This window comes from Jatropha curcas, chromosome 11 (genome assembly GCF_041381405.1).
Source record: "Jatropha curcas cultivar XTBG-Jc1 chromosome 11, XTBG_Jcur_1.0, whole genome shotgun sequence".
NCBI lineage: Eukaryota > Viridiplantae > Streptophyta > Magnoliopsida > Malpighiales > Euphorbiaceae > Jatropha > Jatropha curcas.
In genome coordinates, this window is record NC_143161.1 from 8,259,796 (window position 1) to 8,276,852 (window position 17,057).

General features: G+C 29.5%; 1 protein-coding gene and 2 pseudogenes across 2 annotated transcripts; 2 read left to right on the forward strand and 1 right to left on the reverse strand.

Annotated features, from left to right (window-relative positions):
• The first annotated feature begins 580 nt into the window (after window positions 1–580).
• On the forward strand, window positions 581–16,649 carry LOC119369348 (WAT1-related protein At5g40230-like; annotated as a pseudogene).
• LOC149492491 (WAT1-related protein At5g40240-like) lies at window positions 1,437–2,851 on the forward strand (annotated as a pseudogene). The gene is made up of 5 exons (XR_016318844.1): window positions 1,437–1,444; window positions 1,581–1,693; window positions 1,811–2,057; window positions 2,193–2,350; window positions 2,595–2,851. The product of XR_016318844.1 is annotated as a WAT1-related protein At5g40240-like (transcript).
• Window positions 5,181–11,336, reverse strand: LOC149492492 (uncharacterized). Its single transcript, XM_089716307.1, has 10 exons — window positions 10,781–11,336; window positions 10,570–10,677; window positions 10,016–10,174; window positions 9,357–9,434; window positions 8,594–8,689; window positions 7,649–7,747; window positions 7,432–7,575; window positions 6,713–6,820; window positions 5,973–6,024; window positions 5,181–5,541 (listed from the first exon to the last, which is right to left on the reverse strand). The coding sequence occupies exons 2-10, from the start codon at window positions 10,666–10,668 to the stop codon at window positions 5,507–5,509; spliced, it is 870 nt and encodes a 289-aa protein (XP_089572433.1). The 5' UTR covers window positions 10,669–10,677; window positions 10,781–11,336; the 3' UTR covers window positions 5,181–5,506.
• Window positions 16,650–17,057: the final 408 nt, after the last annotated feature.

Sequence of the window (17,057 nt, forward strand, 5' to 3'; positions counted from 1 at the left end):
CAAATAAACTCTTAAATGTCACTAAACTATACTCCTGAAATAAAGAGCCAGCAACCAAACAAATGATGTATTGATTAATTGAAAGTAACCTGAAAATTTTACATCTCTTTATGAATGTAAGATACAATTTATTTGAGTTGATAATTTAAACAAATCGGGTAAGCAAAGTTGGGAAAAACTGAACAAATTAATCCAATCAAATTGATTTAGTTTAATTATTTATATAATTGGTTTGATTTTAGTTTATAATAGCAAGAACTGAAGTTTTTTAATTCGGTTAGATTTTTATTGAATTTAAAAAAATAAGTCTAAATTAATTAAAATAGTTAAAATTCAATTCAACTAAACAAAATTGAATCAATTCGATTTGATTCGATTCGATTTACGTAAAAAAAATTTTTGATTTATCTAGTGAATATTCCAAATGTCCACTTCTAGAAACAAAAACAGCCATTTGAATTGTTTTATTTGTCTCATTTTTTAAATTTATTTGAAGAGCATTGGTTTACAAAACTATAAATTGCTCTCTCTCTCCTTAAAAAATCACAGACCAAGTCACAACATCTGATTCAGCCCTAGGAAACAGCAACATTTGAAACAAATTTCTTGCGGACAAAATAAAAAGTTTTCTTCGATATAGAAGAAAGTTAAATTTTGCAAGGGAGAAATCAGAAAGACAGAGATGGGATCAAGTAACTTTTACAATGAACTTTTACCAGTTGTAGCTATGGTTGCAACACTGGTTGCAGGTGTAGGATTAAACACTCTGTTCAAAGCTGCTTCTTTGAAAGGGTTGAGCTATTATGTATTCATCTTGTATTCAAACATCTTCAACACTCTTGTCCTTCTCCCTGTTCCAATTTTCCTTTGGAGGTATCTCTCTTTATTCTCTGCATATCTTCTTGTAAACAGAAATAGATATTATTACATATAAATTTTAGTTTGAATTTCAGATTTAATTTGTATCTCTTTAATATAATCATATACTTGATTTGTTTTTGAATTTGCAGCAGAACGACAGTTGCCTTGTTCAAATTTCCTCTTCTGTCAAGACTTTGTGCACTTGGGATTATTGGGTATGGAAATTTGTTCATGACCCTCTTCTCGTTATTGAAAATGCATAATTTTTATTTTTTGGCACCCTAAATTTTATAGATGAGCTATTATGCATTTGAACTTGTAAATTTTATTAATATTACATATCTTTCGACACTGATATCAATAATTTTATTTAAACTTGTAAATGTTGATAATATTACATACCTTTCGACACTAATAATTTTCATAAATTTCAACTATTAATTAGTGTTTAATTGATCTAATCTTATAAGTTGAAGTGTTCAATAAAATAAATTTGAAAATTAAGTATTTAATGGACGTAATTTTATAAGTCGAAGTTTTTAATAAAAAAAATTTGAGGGTGCCCTAAAGTTAAAATGACAAAGTTTAAAAGTGAATTTATGCATATATATTTTCCTTTTTAGATTCTTCCTTCTGGGTTTGATAGGGTTTGTGTTTCATATTGTGATCTTTTGACCTTCAATACACTGAAGTTTAATTAATAAAAATGTTTATTGCAGAAGTACAGGACAAATAATTTATTTAGCAGCTGTTAATTGAGTTCTCCAACTCTTTCTTCTGCTATGGCCAATCTTATACCCATTTTCACTTTCTTGCTTGCAGTAATCACAAGGTCAATATCCATTTTTCATTTTTATATACATTTTCTGGGAAATCAGTTTTTCCGTTTTTTGTCTTGAATGGAAGTGACTATGAAATTTTTCCACTTTTGTTTTGGAAAAATTAACAGGATGGAAACTCTAGATTTAAGAAGATCAAGTGGCCAAGCTAAACTTTCGGGAGCTATTGTATCAGTAACAGGAGCATCTATGGTGACCCTATATAAAGGCCCTGCAATTTTTATGATCCAGTCACTAACTTCTCACTGTCACCATCTTCAACTTCAACCTCTTCACTCACAGAAACCAGAGTGGATCTTTGGAGGTTTTCTCCTTGTAATTGTTTGCCTTCTGTCCGCAACCTGGACCATCGCCCAGGTGATTTTTGTTTTTTTAATTACTTTTCCCTGAAAATTTAATTTAATTCTATATATGTTTAAATCAATTTAAATTTAAATCAATTGAATGTTTTCATTCATTTATTCCAAATATTTTGTGAATTCATATTTGCAGGGAGCAACAGTGAAGCAGTACCCAGAAGAAATGAGCGTAGTGTTCTTTTTCACCTTGTTTATCACAATCCAAAGTGCATTTTCTCACTTATTTTGGAAAGGAATCCAAATGCATGGAGATTGAAATCTGCCATTGAAATTATTGCCATCGTTTTCACAGTAAGAAAATCTATCCAGATTTTATTTATTTATTTATTTATTACTCTATAATGGTTTTTTTTTTATTTCTATTATTTTATATTATAATAATATTAATTAAATTTAAATATTTCTAACCGAGTCAAAATTATTTATCCTTTTTTTTTTCTTTTACAAATGTAAATTCAAGTAATAGTCCCCGGATATTTTTATTTTTTCCTAATTGACTTGATAGATAATTAACCTTTGATTTGGTGTGATTTAGGCAGTATTTGGGAGTCTGTTTCGAATTGGGTTTCACACATGGTGCTTGGGCAAGAAAGGACCTTTATAAGTAGCATTGTTCAAGCCTTTGGGTATTGCTATTGCTGTGTTCATGACAGTCACTTGATGGTCAGATCTGACTTAATTGAATAGTTAACGCTCAACATGGAGAAGTCCAACGACTACGTGCAGCAGCGACGCTGCCTGTATGGAAAAAGATAAGAGTGCGCAAAGAGACGGAGATTGTGGCCGGAAGAGAGAGACAGAGAGGAAGAATAAAATAGCGATTGAAGAGAGTAAAAAGAAAAATAAAATGGAAATGAAAATTTCTTGATTTTAAAGGGGTAATTTAATCTTTTCAATATTAAATAAACAGCAAAATCTTAAAAAAAAATGAAAGGATCATGGAATTAGACGAAATAAAACATTAAGAATAAACTACTCCATTTAAAAAAAAAAAAAAGATAAGGATGAGAAGTTATTATTTTGTTGGTCAAATTAATTAATGGATTAATTGCTGTTATAAAAATTTATTATTTCTTTTGTCAAGATGAATTTCAATCGGAAAGTCTAATATTATAATTTTTTAATTTTAATTTCATTTTTCAAAAGGATATGAATTTTTTTTATTTCTTTAAAAGATCATTGAACTCTATTAGCTATTAATAATATAATTTTATATCTAATTTATACGAGTATTTGTAATTATTCATATCATTGATGAGTTACATTTAGAAAAAAAAAAAAACATTATAAATATTATAGATTATAGATTTATTTTAGATGCTTTTAATTTTATTCTTATCTTTTTCAAATATTTAAGAAGACTACATCGAGACATATTAATATAGTACACTTTGATAAGATTATCACCCTTATACTTCCAATTTGAGTCTTTGATTAAGCTATTTATGATATCATATGACCGATAATTGTAGTTCGAGGTTTTGGCTTCGCTCTTTCTGATACTTCCATTGCTAGTCATATTATATGCTTCTCGTATCTCATGTTGGAGACAAGGAAATTTCTCATAAAAACATTATTGATGGGATGATAAAAACAATTTTTTTCCATAACAAAAGTTTTGTAAAATGCCATTTTCATGAGTTTGCTTTGTTTAAATACTGTCAAATCTCTCTCTCTCTCTTTTTTTAATCCATTATAGTGTTTGTCTTTTTATTCCTTAATTAAATAATAATATGCTACTTAAGATATCGTAATCAATTAAATTTCTTATCAAATTCATATTTTAAGATCCATAATCGACAAAGTTATGAAAAGAAAGGGTTGGTAGCTCAATTTCGACAAATTCACATTAGAATTTTTTTTTTTTATTGGCTCATCATTTTAAACGCGTTTTATTTAAAGCATCAATTCCAACGTGACAATGTATAAAATCATTAAAGAAAATAGAAATATATAAAAAATAATTGGTAAAGTGCAGAGAGTAACAAAGTAGTATACATTGAATAGTTTTTAATTTTTTTCCAAGAACATAAGGTGCCAAATTATTAGTGTAGCACCTGTTAAAAGGCAAGGATTTGACAAGGAGCACTTATTTAACAAGCGTAAAATTTGAGGGTTCAATAAAAAAGTTTCAAAAAATGACTCAATTAAAAACTTATTAAAAATCATGGAAAAAATATGTGTTTGTCCATTTACTGTTTCTTGAAATTTTTTGGTGAATAAGAAGGGTGTAAATAGGGTGAGTGATTATTAATATGGGCAATATAAACTTATATCCCAACTTATATCTTTTTGTTCTTAAGAAATCACCGTAAAGTGTTTAATATTTATTTAAATTCATTATTAAATTATTCCATATAAAAGATTATCATTTTACCGTTAGTTAAACACATTTTTTAGGCGAAAAGTGCTAATTTTTTAGATGGAAACGACCTAACAGTTAATTTAAGCAAAAATTAAAAATGTCGTAATAATTTCTAAAAAAAAAAATGTTAATTAGAATATAAGTTAAGAACATAAGTGTATTAAGTGCATTTGTTATTTATTTTGTAAATTTTAGTAGTGAGTGCAAAGAGATGTTTGGTACTATTTATCTTTTTGGGTTTTTTTTTATATTTTTTTATTTAAAAATGACTGATATTTAAAAAAAATTTGAAAAATAAAAATTAAGCATAAACAATAACAAAAATATCAAGTTAAATCTACTATTAACAAAAATAGTACGATATAAAGATGCAATACATAAACAAGTAGTGGATCCGGTGGGTGCATATTTATTCTTTAGCAGAAACTCTTTAATTATTTATCATTAATAATTTCTTTTAGTAGTGCAAATTTTTTATTTAATTATTTTTTTTTTCAGAACATGATGATTAATTACATTTAACAGTAAACTACAGTGCGTGTGATGAAAGTAAATTGTTTTGGGTGATCTATTTTCATTTAAATTTAATTTATTCGTTAAAAAAAATAAACAAACCTTACTTGCATCTATATAATTACATTCAATGGAATGCCAAATTTCCACATACTTTAATTATTAAAAAATAGCAAAAATAAAAATAATAAAGGATTATTCGCTTGTAATTGTAAAACAAAAGGAAAAAAAGTAAACTTGATATTTGCTTTCAAAAAAAGCTTGATATTTTATATATTACTATTTCTGCTTCAAATTATATCCATTTCATATCCATTTCACATATGCTAAAACTTTAGCAGCATCTTCCATGGACATAGTGCAGTTGAGATTATCTAGTATGCTTCACTTTCAGTTGCTGAGGATCAAAACATTATCCTTTAATTCGCTAAAAGTTCGAAAGCCCACGGCACCACTACTATTATTACTACAAAATGTCGCAAACAGATCCTAGCTAAAAAGTTCGAAAGCCTACGGTACTACTACTACTGCTACTACAAAATGTGAGCGAACATATCCTAGGATTCAGATTACTTTCTGTTGCAATCCTCTTCAATTTGGCCAACTGCATAAAAATCAGATGTACAATTTTATGCTGGAGCAAGGATATGAAACACAATAAATCTTGAACCCACAAAAATAAGGGGGAAAAAACATGTTATTTCATGTTATTCACTTTACAGTTCTTGAAAATTTCATTGACAAAAGCTGGTCTACGTTTTATTCTATTAAACAATTAAGGTCTGGTTCCTTAATACTGTTAGTCCAATGCAATGTTGATATGTCAGACCTTCAATTAGCCACAACATATTAGTACCATGGCGTATTAGCATGGACTAATAATGTTAAAGCATCAAACCCTTTGTTAACAGAACAAAACATATGCCATCTCATCTATGTTGACACAAATATTCAGACCCTAAAATGATGCATGAAAAGATATGTAACTTTTTTTGGCACTTTTCCAGAAAAAAGTTACAGCTTGAAAATCCTTACCCCGGAGATTAATGGCCCGGTTTGCTTGTTTATCAGCTTCAGAATTGTATTCCTGGATAGAGAATAGAATGTTAGTGAATGAGCCAGTGCAGCAGAAAACAAGGCCTTTTAATTAGACAAAATGATATGCAAATAGTGTAAGAGCTATGAGTAACTACTAGTAGATTACCTCTAGTCACATTCAAATAAAATTTCTTGCTTACTCTGACATTTTTAGTATTTTACAGATTACAAAGAACTGAAATATAGTATAAGTGCAGGTCATCCAAGTGTAGCAACCTACACATGCAATGTACCACAATATACAACTCACGAAAAACAACACTGAATGAATAACTTGTTACGGTGATAGATCTTTAACAACATTATGAATTGCAGAATTTGAAACAAATTGAAGGCACACCAGAGATGAGTGCAAAAGACCGAGCCCAAAAAATTAAAACTTTAACGAGCAGATTGAAGTGTGAGTTCAATGCCTCCTCACCACTTGATTGAGTTCATAAGATCAATTAATAAAGTGAATACAGTATGTTGTCTATGATAGCAAATAGTAATCAAGGAAAGAAAATCAATCAATGATGAAATCCGTCGGAAGAATTTCAAAATATTACAACTTACTCAAAGAATATGAACATAGAGACTTTTGAACAAATGGTGATATTTGTTTGTCTAAAATAGTTATAGCGTATATTTTATAAATGTTGTGGCTTCTTAGTAAACAAGTAATTATCTGTCTATACCCTAAGAACATGTTGAATCCGGAATGATGTAAACTTATCCTTGAGCTCCTTGGCCTCTTTACACAAGTCCGCCAGATTCTGGGCTTTGATTTTCCGTAGACCCTGAATCTGTATATAAGCAAGAACACAACTATAAAACAATATATCAAAACGCTAAGAGGGAAAGTAAAATAAAATAAAAGGGCAAACGACGAGTTCATCATTTAATGATAAATTCAAGAACAAAATGAAGCATTTTGCAGTGATTATGTTGACACATTAATCGCATAGAATAAAAGAAATAACTATTATGTTCTCTCTTTGAGCTTTAGTCGCAGAGTTTTGTCCCTTTCTGGAAGCAGTTTGGATGAATTAAGACAAGGGAAATATCAAATAAATAATTTGCAATAAAACCAAATAAGATACCAATTAGTAGTTACAATTGTGTATTTCAGAGTAATAGAACTAAAAGAATGTGTATCAGCTCTCATTTTTCAGAAATTTTTTTTGCTAAACTGTTCTTAGTTTTCTCTTTCTGATTTATTATCCTCATTTTTTCTTTTATAATTCCTTTCACATTTTCTTTCCTTTCAGAAAACTTGCAAAAGCAAGAAATTCATTCACAGGGCAATCTAATTTTCTTTTGGTCTGCTTTTGAAAATAAAACCAAACTTCCTTAAGTATATTTGCAAAATAATATCCTTCAAAAAGGAAGGTATTGTAGGATTAAAACATAGAACCTGCATGCAGACAAGATTTGAATCTCCTTGGACACGGATATTTTTGAACCCTTTCCTAAGTGCATGCTTCAGTCCTAATATTACAGCTCGATATTCAGCAACATTATTTGTTGCAGTGCCCAATCCCTCACGAAGCCGGCAGACCTACCAAAGCTCAGAAATAGAAAGAGGTATAGTTTAAAGATCATATGGCAGACTAATAAATAATTCAAGTAACAGCATACCATGCTCCCTCTGCAGCACGCAGCACAGCTCCAGCACCAGCTGGACCAGGATTTCCTTTTGAAGCACCGTCAAATTCAAGAGTGCAGGATAACTGAACATATTAATTTTTAAGTTTTATTTTCACCACAGATATTCAAGAATATTATACTGTTCTACATATTTGGCTTGGACAAAAGTCAGATACACCAACCTACATAACTACTGCGTAAGATTTAGGTAACAGCGGTGCATACTGAGAGTGTATGAAATGTCACAACAGTTGCCAAAAAAACATATTTAGTGGAAATATTTTCTAACCGTAGCCATTCAGCCAAACATATTGTTGACACTACAAAATTTTTGGGACATGTCTGCAATTTTTGGGATGTTTGAAAGATATCCATAACATTTTAATTTTCAAACATATAGGATATCAAAATTTAGCATCTGATTAAATGTATTTGAGGACAGAAAATAAAAGAACAGGAAGAACTTTCATCAATGAATTTCACAAAAAAATAATAATAATAATAATAAATGGTAGATGATAGGTTTCTAAACAGACAAACCAAGCATATCATCTAATAAATACTGGAGAGGTCATAAAAATATGTCCATGATGGGAGATGATATAAACCTTGGGAGAACCACACTCCAAAAGCTAGCTCGTGAAAGTGTTGAGCCCAAAGCCCATAGAAATCCCACATTGATCTCATACTTTCAATGTGGGATTCAAGTCCAACGTTTGCAGTTAGAATCCTAACAGGAGATCTGATATTTAGATATATCCTAAAAAATATATGAAAATAAAAATCATATTTAACACAAAGACACATGCAAAGGAAAATGTAAGAGGCCAATGGATTAAGGTAGACAATTAAAAGTGCATAAAGAAAATTAAAAACATTTTTTATAAACAGATAGCATGTGAAAATGTAACTTCGTTAGAACAACTCACACAACTGGAAGCCATCACTTTAGTTTCAACAGAATTATCTGATTTCAGATGGTTCTTTAGAGGATTTGTTGAATTTGAAGTTGATCCAATTGCTACCTGCAATACAATAAATTGTATAAGCAAACAATTCTTACCGTATTGCAAATCTAGCAGAAATGTACACTCATGCGCCAGTGTCAAATAACTCAAACAATCCCTCCCAATACTGTATATAAGATATCAGGAAAACAGTCACAGCTAGAGGAAGTTGCTTTCACTGCAACAGAGTGAACAAATTTTTGAACTCATGCTATGAGGATTTGTTGAAATTGAAGTTGATGCAATTAGTTGAAAACAATAAGAGATATAAACATGGCTAGCATAGTTTGAAAGTGCAGAATATAGTGAATATATATATATATATATATTATTCCCTTTCCCGAAACCAAAAAAGATACAGAAAGCTTCAGGTAAGATATTTCACATCCATCATATGCCAATCTGAAAATTTTGAAGGGAAATAAAGAACTTGAGATAATCAAAATCAAACCTTCAGCAAGTTAAATCAGACAGAAATGATGTAAGAAGAATATTCCAAATCGCTGAAATTAAAATGTAACAGTAATAAAATTATCCATACCCAAAACAAACTAAGAATTGTCTTGAACACAATATATTTCTAAAAATAGAAAATATTGCATTTGTTTAGAGTTTTGACATGGTTTAACTTTTTCTGAGAATATAGTTAATTTGAAATGATGCAAATGTGAATCTTTAAACTTACTGCCGAACCAAGCACATCTTGCAATCTCTGTGGCGGAGAATAATAATCTAATGCTTTTCCTCCAGAAGAATTCGGTTGCTGTAAGCACGTAAATATCAAGAAATACATAATAAATACAGAAACTCATCTATTAAATAAATGAAATGGCTTAATTAACTTGCAAAATTATTATACTCTTAAATTGTTGATATAGAATAGGATTATGGTGGACACCTAAGATAGCAATGATAAATAAAAAAGTAGGAATACAATTCAAAAACAATGTAGTACACGATTAACAAAAACTTTAAGTCAATAACAAGGATTACTAGAACTTTTCTCACTTGTACTTGTAGAAAGGTAGAATGTGTAGTTGAGAGGGGTGATTGAGATGGTTTGGCATGTCCAACATAGACTAATAGATAAACCAGTATGAAAAGCTATATCCAAGTCAGAGAGACAAAGAAGAGAGGTTGCAAACCTAGGATGACTTGGGGCAAAGTAGAAAAGAAGGTTTAGAACATCCCTACAGCCAACCTCAAAGAAAATTTGGGGCAAGGCTTCCATGAGTTTAGTTGAGTTTTTAAAAGCTTTAATGTCACAAAGACGTTTTCTAAATTTAACAAGAACATTGGGATGGGGACAATGCAAAAAGAACACCTAATTTAAGGTAAACTAACCTGAAAAGGGCAGGGAACAATTTTACCAAAAAGATCCTTTTGAACATCAACAGCATGGATAGAATAGGTAGCATTCTTGAGCCCATGCGAGAGTAGGTATTCCTCAGCTTCCTTAGGCAAACCATACCCCTTGAACACAGTTACAGAAGGATTACATACCTGAAAGAAAAAAAAAAAAAGTCCAGTGAATGAATGATGCAGAATCAGCAATAGTTCAACTAAAGAGGAAAGACATCGTAGACAATTTTAACAATGATATATACAAAGCCAGATATATTGGCTCCCAATACAAGCTCAACAGCATAGAATTAAACCGAATACAAGCTCAAAACAAGCTTGAGACCAATACACCAATTTATTTACCAAATGAAAAAAAAAAAAAAAAAAAAAAAAAAAAAAAAAAAAAAGAACAACAACAACCCTCGCACAAGAATTTAATTTAATGTAAAAAGGGTATATTTTTCAAAACTCGAGAAGACCCAAATAATGATTTTGAAGTGGGTACGCAAAAATTGGTAATCAACAGTTAAAAATAAACAAAAGAAAGTAATTACTGATGATCCAGCTTGAGCTTGACAATCACTTAAGCTTTTATAAATGCCAACAATATCTCCTTTCCGCACAACGTAAAAAGCATCTTTCTCGTCCTCCATTTTAGATTGCTGTACAAATAAAACAACAATCAGGGTTTCGAGCTACATAAACATGATTCAGCAAAAAAACTGTTCAAACATGATATGATGATGATAGCTATTGGACTGATACCTAATAATCCAGAGTACAGTAGAAGAGAAGGTAAAGTAGAACTCAATACGAAGAGCTTGAGACATACAAAATTTTCCAGCTTGAGACATGTTTAGGATTGCGAAAAAGCGAGAGGAGAAACACTTACACATAATAAATAGAATTTATATTTCTTCAAATAGAAAGAAACAGAATTTATCTTATATTTATTTGTCATTTCCATCTAAACATAATTTTGATATCTCTATTACCAACATATATAAGATCAAATGAAGGAGAAGAACAATGAAGCTTTTAGCAGTCAAAAAGTCCCTCTTTTACAAAGGAATGCTTCTTTTAGAGAAGATAATTAGTGTGCCTAATTTTACTTGAAAAGCAATTTCTGTTCCTGTAACAGGCAGGAATTAGGAGAATCATATGAAAGTGTACATGGAAATGTGAGTTCGAGAGAGAACATAATGAAAAAAACATCTGCTTTTATGTCTGTAATTTTAGAGTTTTCTATAATGAAAATTTGAACTCTTTTCTTGAGAAAATTTATTAAATAATTTTAATAATCTCGAGGGATTTGTTTCAAAACCACTGATAGTGGTTTAGTTAAAGGAGATGTATGGATAAGGTTTTCTCTTTCTTCCATTTTCATGCTCTTTTTAGAAATATTGAGTGATTGGATGTTTTAACTATTTCCTTAAAACATTATATTATTATTATTATTATTATTATTATTATTATTATTATTATAGTTACAGTTATTTGTGTATAATTAATTCATATAAAGTAGTTAAATTACTGATATTAGTCGGATAGAGCGGTTGAGACTCATTCTCTTTTAATCAAATGTTTCGAATTTGAGCCTTAAGTATAAAAATTGTCAAATTATTTTGATAAATGCGTTAATTAGTTTAACATCTAATCTCATTAAACTAATTAGTTTGATCTAAGAAGTGTCATTCTAGAGGTTAATATCTTGTAATATTTGATTAGTTGGTCCTTCTTTTAATCACAATTAATTTAGCATTAGTACTTTGTCCACGCACTACTATTAAATTACTATTTAGTCCTTTCTTGAATGATAAAAATAACACTTTCTAAACAAAGGATTAAATAATTCAATAGAGCTAAATTACCAAATTAAAAAAGACAAATACATCCTAACATATAAATTGCTATAGTTTTTATATCTTTTTTTCATATAATATTGAAAGCATCTTTAAATTTTGTGGTCCTCCATTATTTAGATGTCTTTTTATTTTTGGCATTTATGTTTTTTTCTAAAAAGGGCAACAAGATTTTATTTTTGTGGGGTATGCTTTTTTTCCTCCTAATAGGGTTTTTATCATGCAAGTTAAATATGGGCAGTTGTGCCATTATTAGAGTTTTCTAACTGACAGGGACACTGATTATTAATTTGAACTAAACTGATAATTTATAAAAAAAATGAGAATTAATTTTATTTTTCAATTTTTATACTTTATCAATCCTATTGAACTAATATAATTATTATTTTCATTACTGTTTCAGCAATTCTTCTAGTCAAGTGATTAAAATGTTAAATTAATCAATTATTAGACTATATTTGGTTTGATGTAATGCAATAAAAAATGTAATGTTATGGAATGTAATTAACATTTTATTTTTACGTTTGTTTGTAATTATATAATGTAATTAGTATATGTCACTACCACCAATCACACCTCCACCCCACTCCCACCACCACCATCACTCTAGCTCCACCTCCACCACAATCAGCACAACACCACTCCATCACCACCACATCAATACTAATAAAAAGAAAATATTTGAATACAAAAGTATTCATTATACGAAACTATTAAAGACTATATAGATCTATAAGCTATTTGGACTAGAAAATTAAAAAAGAATAAGTCAGAAAAAAGTGTAATGTGATAAAATAAAAGTTAAAGTCATTGAAAATTAATTTTTTTACACAATCTTTTATATTTTCATTGAATAAATTAAATTACAATATAAAATTATGATATTTTGATCTTTTTAGTAATTATTCATTTTATTCTTCCTATTTCTATAACAATATAAAAGAATAATTAATAATGATGTGGTAGTGGTGGTGATGTTGGTGGTGATGGTTGCGGTGGTGGTGGTAGAGTAATGGTTGAGGTGGTGGATGGTGGTTGCGGTAGTGGTGGAATGGTGGTTATGGTGGTGGTTGAGGATGAGTATGGATTTTAAGGAATGTAGTGGGCTTTATATATATATATTTTTTATGTAATGAATATTACATCAAACATCAATTTAATTAATGAAATTATAGATGTAATGTCAATTACATTATGAGATTAAAAAAGTCTAACCAAACAATGTAATCAGTCACGTAATGTAATTCTTATTTTATTATATGATTGATTACAGTGTACCAAACATAGCCTAGACTGCAACTTATTGCATTCAAGGCAGAGGGGAGTGGTTATGGTGTTTTTTGCAAATTTGGTTCTTAAAATAGTGAAACTTTTTAATTTTACTCCTAATTTTTTTTTTAATTTTCCCCCTTAGTTTTTGAAATTATTTTGATACCTAACCTTCATTCTGGTTCAGCCACTTGCATTTTTATTTATTTATTTACTTATTGAGAATAATAATTCATCTAACTCTACTAAGGATGATCACGAAGTGGGTTTTTAATATTTACATTTCCCCTGTAAGATTAAATATATACATGTTTCATCACCATCCCACATCAAGGGTGGGATGGGTTAGATGGAGACATAGGGTAGATTATATTCGAATTGGATTTTATTCAAAAAATATTTTTAAAAAGTAATTCACAGGAAGGGTAAGATTTATTTGTAAAATTTATACTCACTCTATTCAGTTCGAGTTTAAATAGAGACTCAACGAGTAAAATGAGCATCTTTAAATTTTATGTTTCGAATGTGTAATCAAATATGAATATAACTTCAATTTAAATTGAAATAAGATTAAAATCGGCTCAATTTTAATCGAATTCTAATTTTGAAAATTCAATTTCTAATTAAATTGAAAATCGAAAAACAACGTGGCTGATATTATTTTTTTATTTTTTAGAAGCAAAACCTAAGGAATATGGCCAGAAACAATAAGATATAAGTCGCATAACAAGTAATTTTGCAAAAACGTGGTAAATTGATCGTATCCTAAATTGGCATCAAAATTAATTTTGAACTAAATTGAATATTCAATAAAAGTTCAAGGATCAAATTGTGTGTTTATACGACATTAAGCAAGCTACTCTCTCGCTTATCTATTCTTTAATAGACCTCAGTGGAGAAATAGCACTACAGAGAAAAAGAGGGAAATGGGTTCAAGATTTTTATACGGAGATCTACTTCCTTTGATGGCTATGGTGTCTGTAGAATGCACAAATGTAGGTTTAAACACTTTATTCAAAGCAGCCTCTTTGACAGGGATGATTTATTTTGTTTTCATAGCTTACTATAATGCAATAGCAACTCTTGTTCTTACACCGGTCCCCTTCATTTTTTAAAGGTCTTCAATTATTTCACTTTCCCTATTTCATATTTTCTTTTCAACTTGTTCATAAATCCAAAGCAATAGTAAAATGCTAATTTGATTTCTCTTTACAGTGCAGTAGTATCTTCATCAATCAAGTTCCCTCTTCTCTATAGAATTTGCGTTCTCGCTTATTCGGGTAATTATTAATTAACTTTGTTTCTTGGGAAGCATGCAGGGTTGTAGCTAATATTGCTGGAAAGAAAGGTCTATAATACACTTCTACAACTCTTTCTTCAGCCATGAGCAATCTAACGCCAGCTTTTACCTTTGCTCTTGCAGTTTTGTTCAGGTGTGTCTCAAATTCAAGGCTATTTTTATTTATTATTTGTTCAGAGGTTTTAATTATAAAAAGATGCCTTGGATATTGGTTTTAATTAAAAAAGAAAAAAAAAAAACAAAGAGGATCTAAGTGAATATTAAAAGATTAATTGTCACTATTATTAGGACGGTTTTACCTTAATACTATATCAAAAATAAAAGAGTTTGTTCTGATTGAAACACCACCAGATATAAATGAAAAATTAAAAATTCTTAAGTTTGTTCTTATTTATATTTTTATCCTTTCTATTTTAGAATAGATTAAACATGACTAGACTCTATCACCGATCAAATTAATCAAAATTGAAATTTTTCAAAAAGAGTTTTCATTTTTATTCACAATCTTAAACCTGTTTATAAATACTTAATACCTATATAATCAGATTGGCGCAAATAAGTTACCTGAAAAAATCCTACCTTAAGATTTTTACTAAACTTTTACTCAATAAGTTTGAAACTAGATTGTTAAGAACTAACCTTTCATTGGGTGCGACTTGTAAAGAATGGAAAATGTAGATATGAGAAGGTCAAGCACTCAAGCTAAACTTATTGGAACAATAGTTTCAATATCAGGAGCGTCAGTGGTGGTTTTCTACGAAAGCTCAACAATTTTTCTCCACTTCATCTCCATCAAACTCCATTTCATTTCATTGGCCTCTTGCTTCTGCACAATCTGACTGGCTTATTGGTGGCCTCTTGCTTGCTATAGGGTATCTTCTTTATGCACTTTGGTGCATCCTTGAGGTATACAAGCATTTAAGTTATCGAGATTTTAAATTAAGGAGGATAACTTTAAAATATTTAAAGGGCAAATCCTAGATTTGAGATTTATGATCTGCGATCTCACCATTGAGCACATAATAACTTTTTTATATATGAAAGCCCAAAGAATTAAAATAATATTGTAGGCTACACAACGGGGAATGCTCCCTTATCAATAACATTCGCCAAATTAGTGATAACGTTTATGGTGGTGAAGACTCGAACTACATCTTCTAGAACACATACTAATTTAAAATATTAAATATATACCCAACATAATATGGCATAACCTCTCTTTGTAGATATGTGTGTTTTTAAATAATGGAATTTGATTCAGTTATTTTTATCATAAAAATATAAGAATTGTTTCTGTCCTTAAATTATATCATTTTTAAAATAAAAATTGAGAAGTATAGTTTTTTAATCAAGTATTTATAAATTTAGCTTTTTTTTAGAAAAAAAAAATTATGGATAAAAACTAAACTTAATCTAATGTGCATGGTGTAGGCTGATATTCTGAAGATATGCCCAACAGAGCTGGTTGTGACATTTCTATACGCCTTGTGTGCGACAATCATATCTGCACCAGTATGTTTTTTGGCAGAACAGATTTTAGATGCTTGGCTGCTCAAATATGATACAGCATTAGTTGCTGTTTTCTACTCAGTAATTTTTTTTATTTATTTTTTTTTAGAAATTGTTTAAAGGAATGTCGCGGTTGAAAAGGATTTAAATATAATGGTTGATCAATCTTAATAGAGTATAATGTAATATAATTAAATGCATTTCATAATTGCTTAATTAATATCAGTCACCAGCTATCAACAACCACTAACCAAACAGTCCCTAAATGAGCAATTACCTAATATAAGGAGATCAAGGGCCAATTAAAGCCTTTCGGCCATAATTCTTAATAAAATAATATTAAAAAGTTGATACTATCATTTATTAGTAGGTCTACACGTGGATTGGATTGGGTTAGATGGGATTTATTGATTTAAAGTATTTGATCTGTACGTGTGAATCAATGATTTTTTTTTATAGGGGCAGAGATTTCAAAATTAGAGGAGGCCAAAAGAAAATTTTTAAAATTAAAGGGGTAAAATGAAAAAATAAAAAAAATTTGCATTTTTAGGGGTGAATTTTTAATTTTTTTTTTCTTTTTTGAGTTTAGGGGGGTCAAGCTCCTCAGTCCCTCACTCTGCCCCTGTTTTTGACCTATCCAACCCATAAAATGCGTGAACCACAGGTTCTGAAGGGGTTGTTTAAGTCTAAATAAGTGTGAAATGGTATTTGTTAAGGGAATTTCAGAGTTGTTGGAGCTCTGGTAATATCAATAGGGTTTTACGCTGTGATAGGGGGAAAAGCAAATGAAGAAATACCAAGTGAAAAAGTTACTTTCTTGCAAATTGATGACATGTAGCAAAAAAAAAAAAAAAAAAGGGGTGTAAATTACTGCTTGTTAATTAAAGATTTAGTCCTTTAAGCAAACTCAATTGTAATACTTGAATTTTGGTTGAAAAAGAAAAATGTTTTCATGAAATTACTTTTATTTTTTACTCAATTTGATTTTTTTTAAAAAATGATTATTGTCAATTTATGTAATGAATGGACTATTTCTGAAAAGTATTCACCCCACTGTCGTCCCTATTCACATTTATTATTAATATTATTTAGTCCCCACTTA

Excerpts from the sequence above, each read along its gene's own strand:
- LOC149492492 (XM_089716307.1), bottom strand. The coding sequence starts at position 10,668 with ATGGAGGACGAGAAAGATGCTTTTTACGTTGTGCGGAAAGGAGATATT. Across the intron at positions 10,175-10,569 it reads AAGCTCAAGCTGGATCATCA|GTATGTAATCCTTCTGTAAC; the intron begins GTAATTACTTTC and ends TTTTTCTTTCAG. Across the intron at positions 7,748-8,593 it reads AAGTGATGGCTTCCAGTTGT|TTATCCTGCACTCTTGAATT; the intron begins GTGAGTTGTTCT and ends TAATATGTTCAG.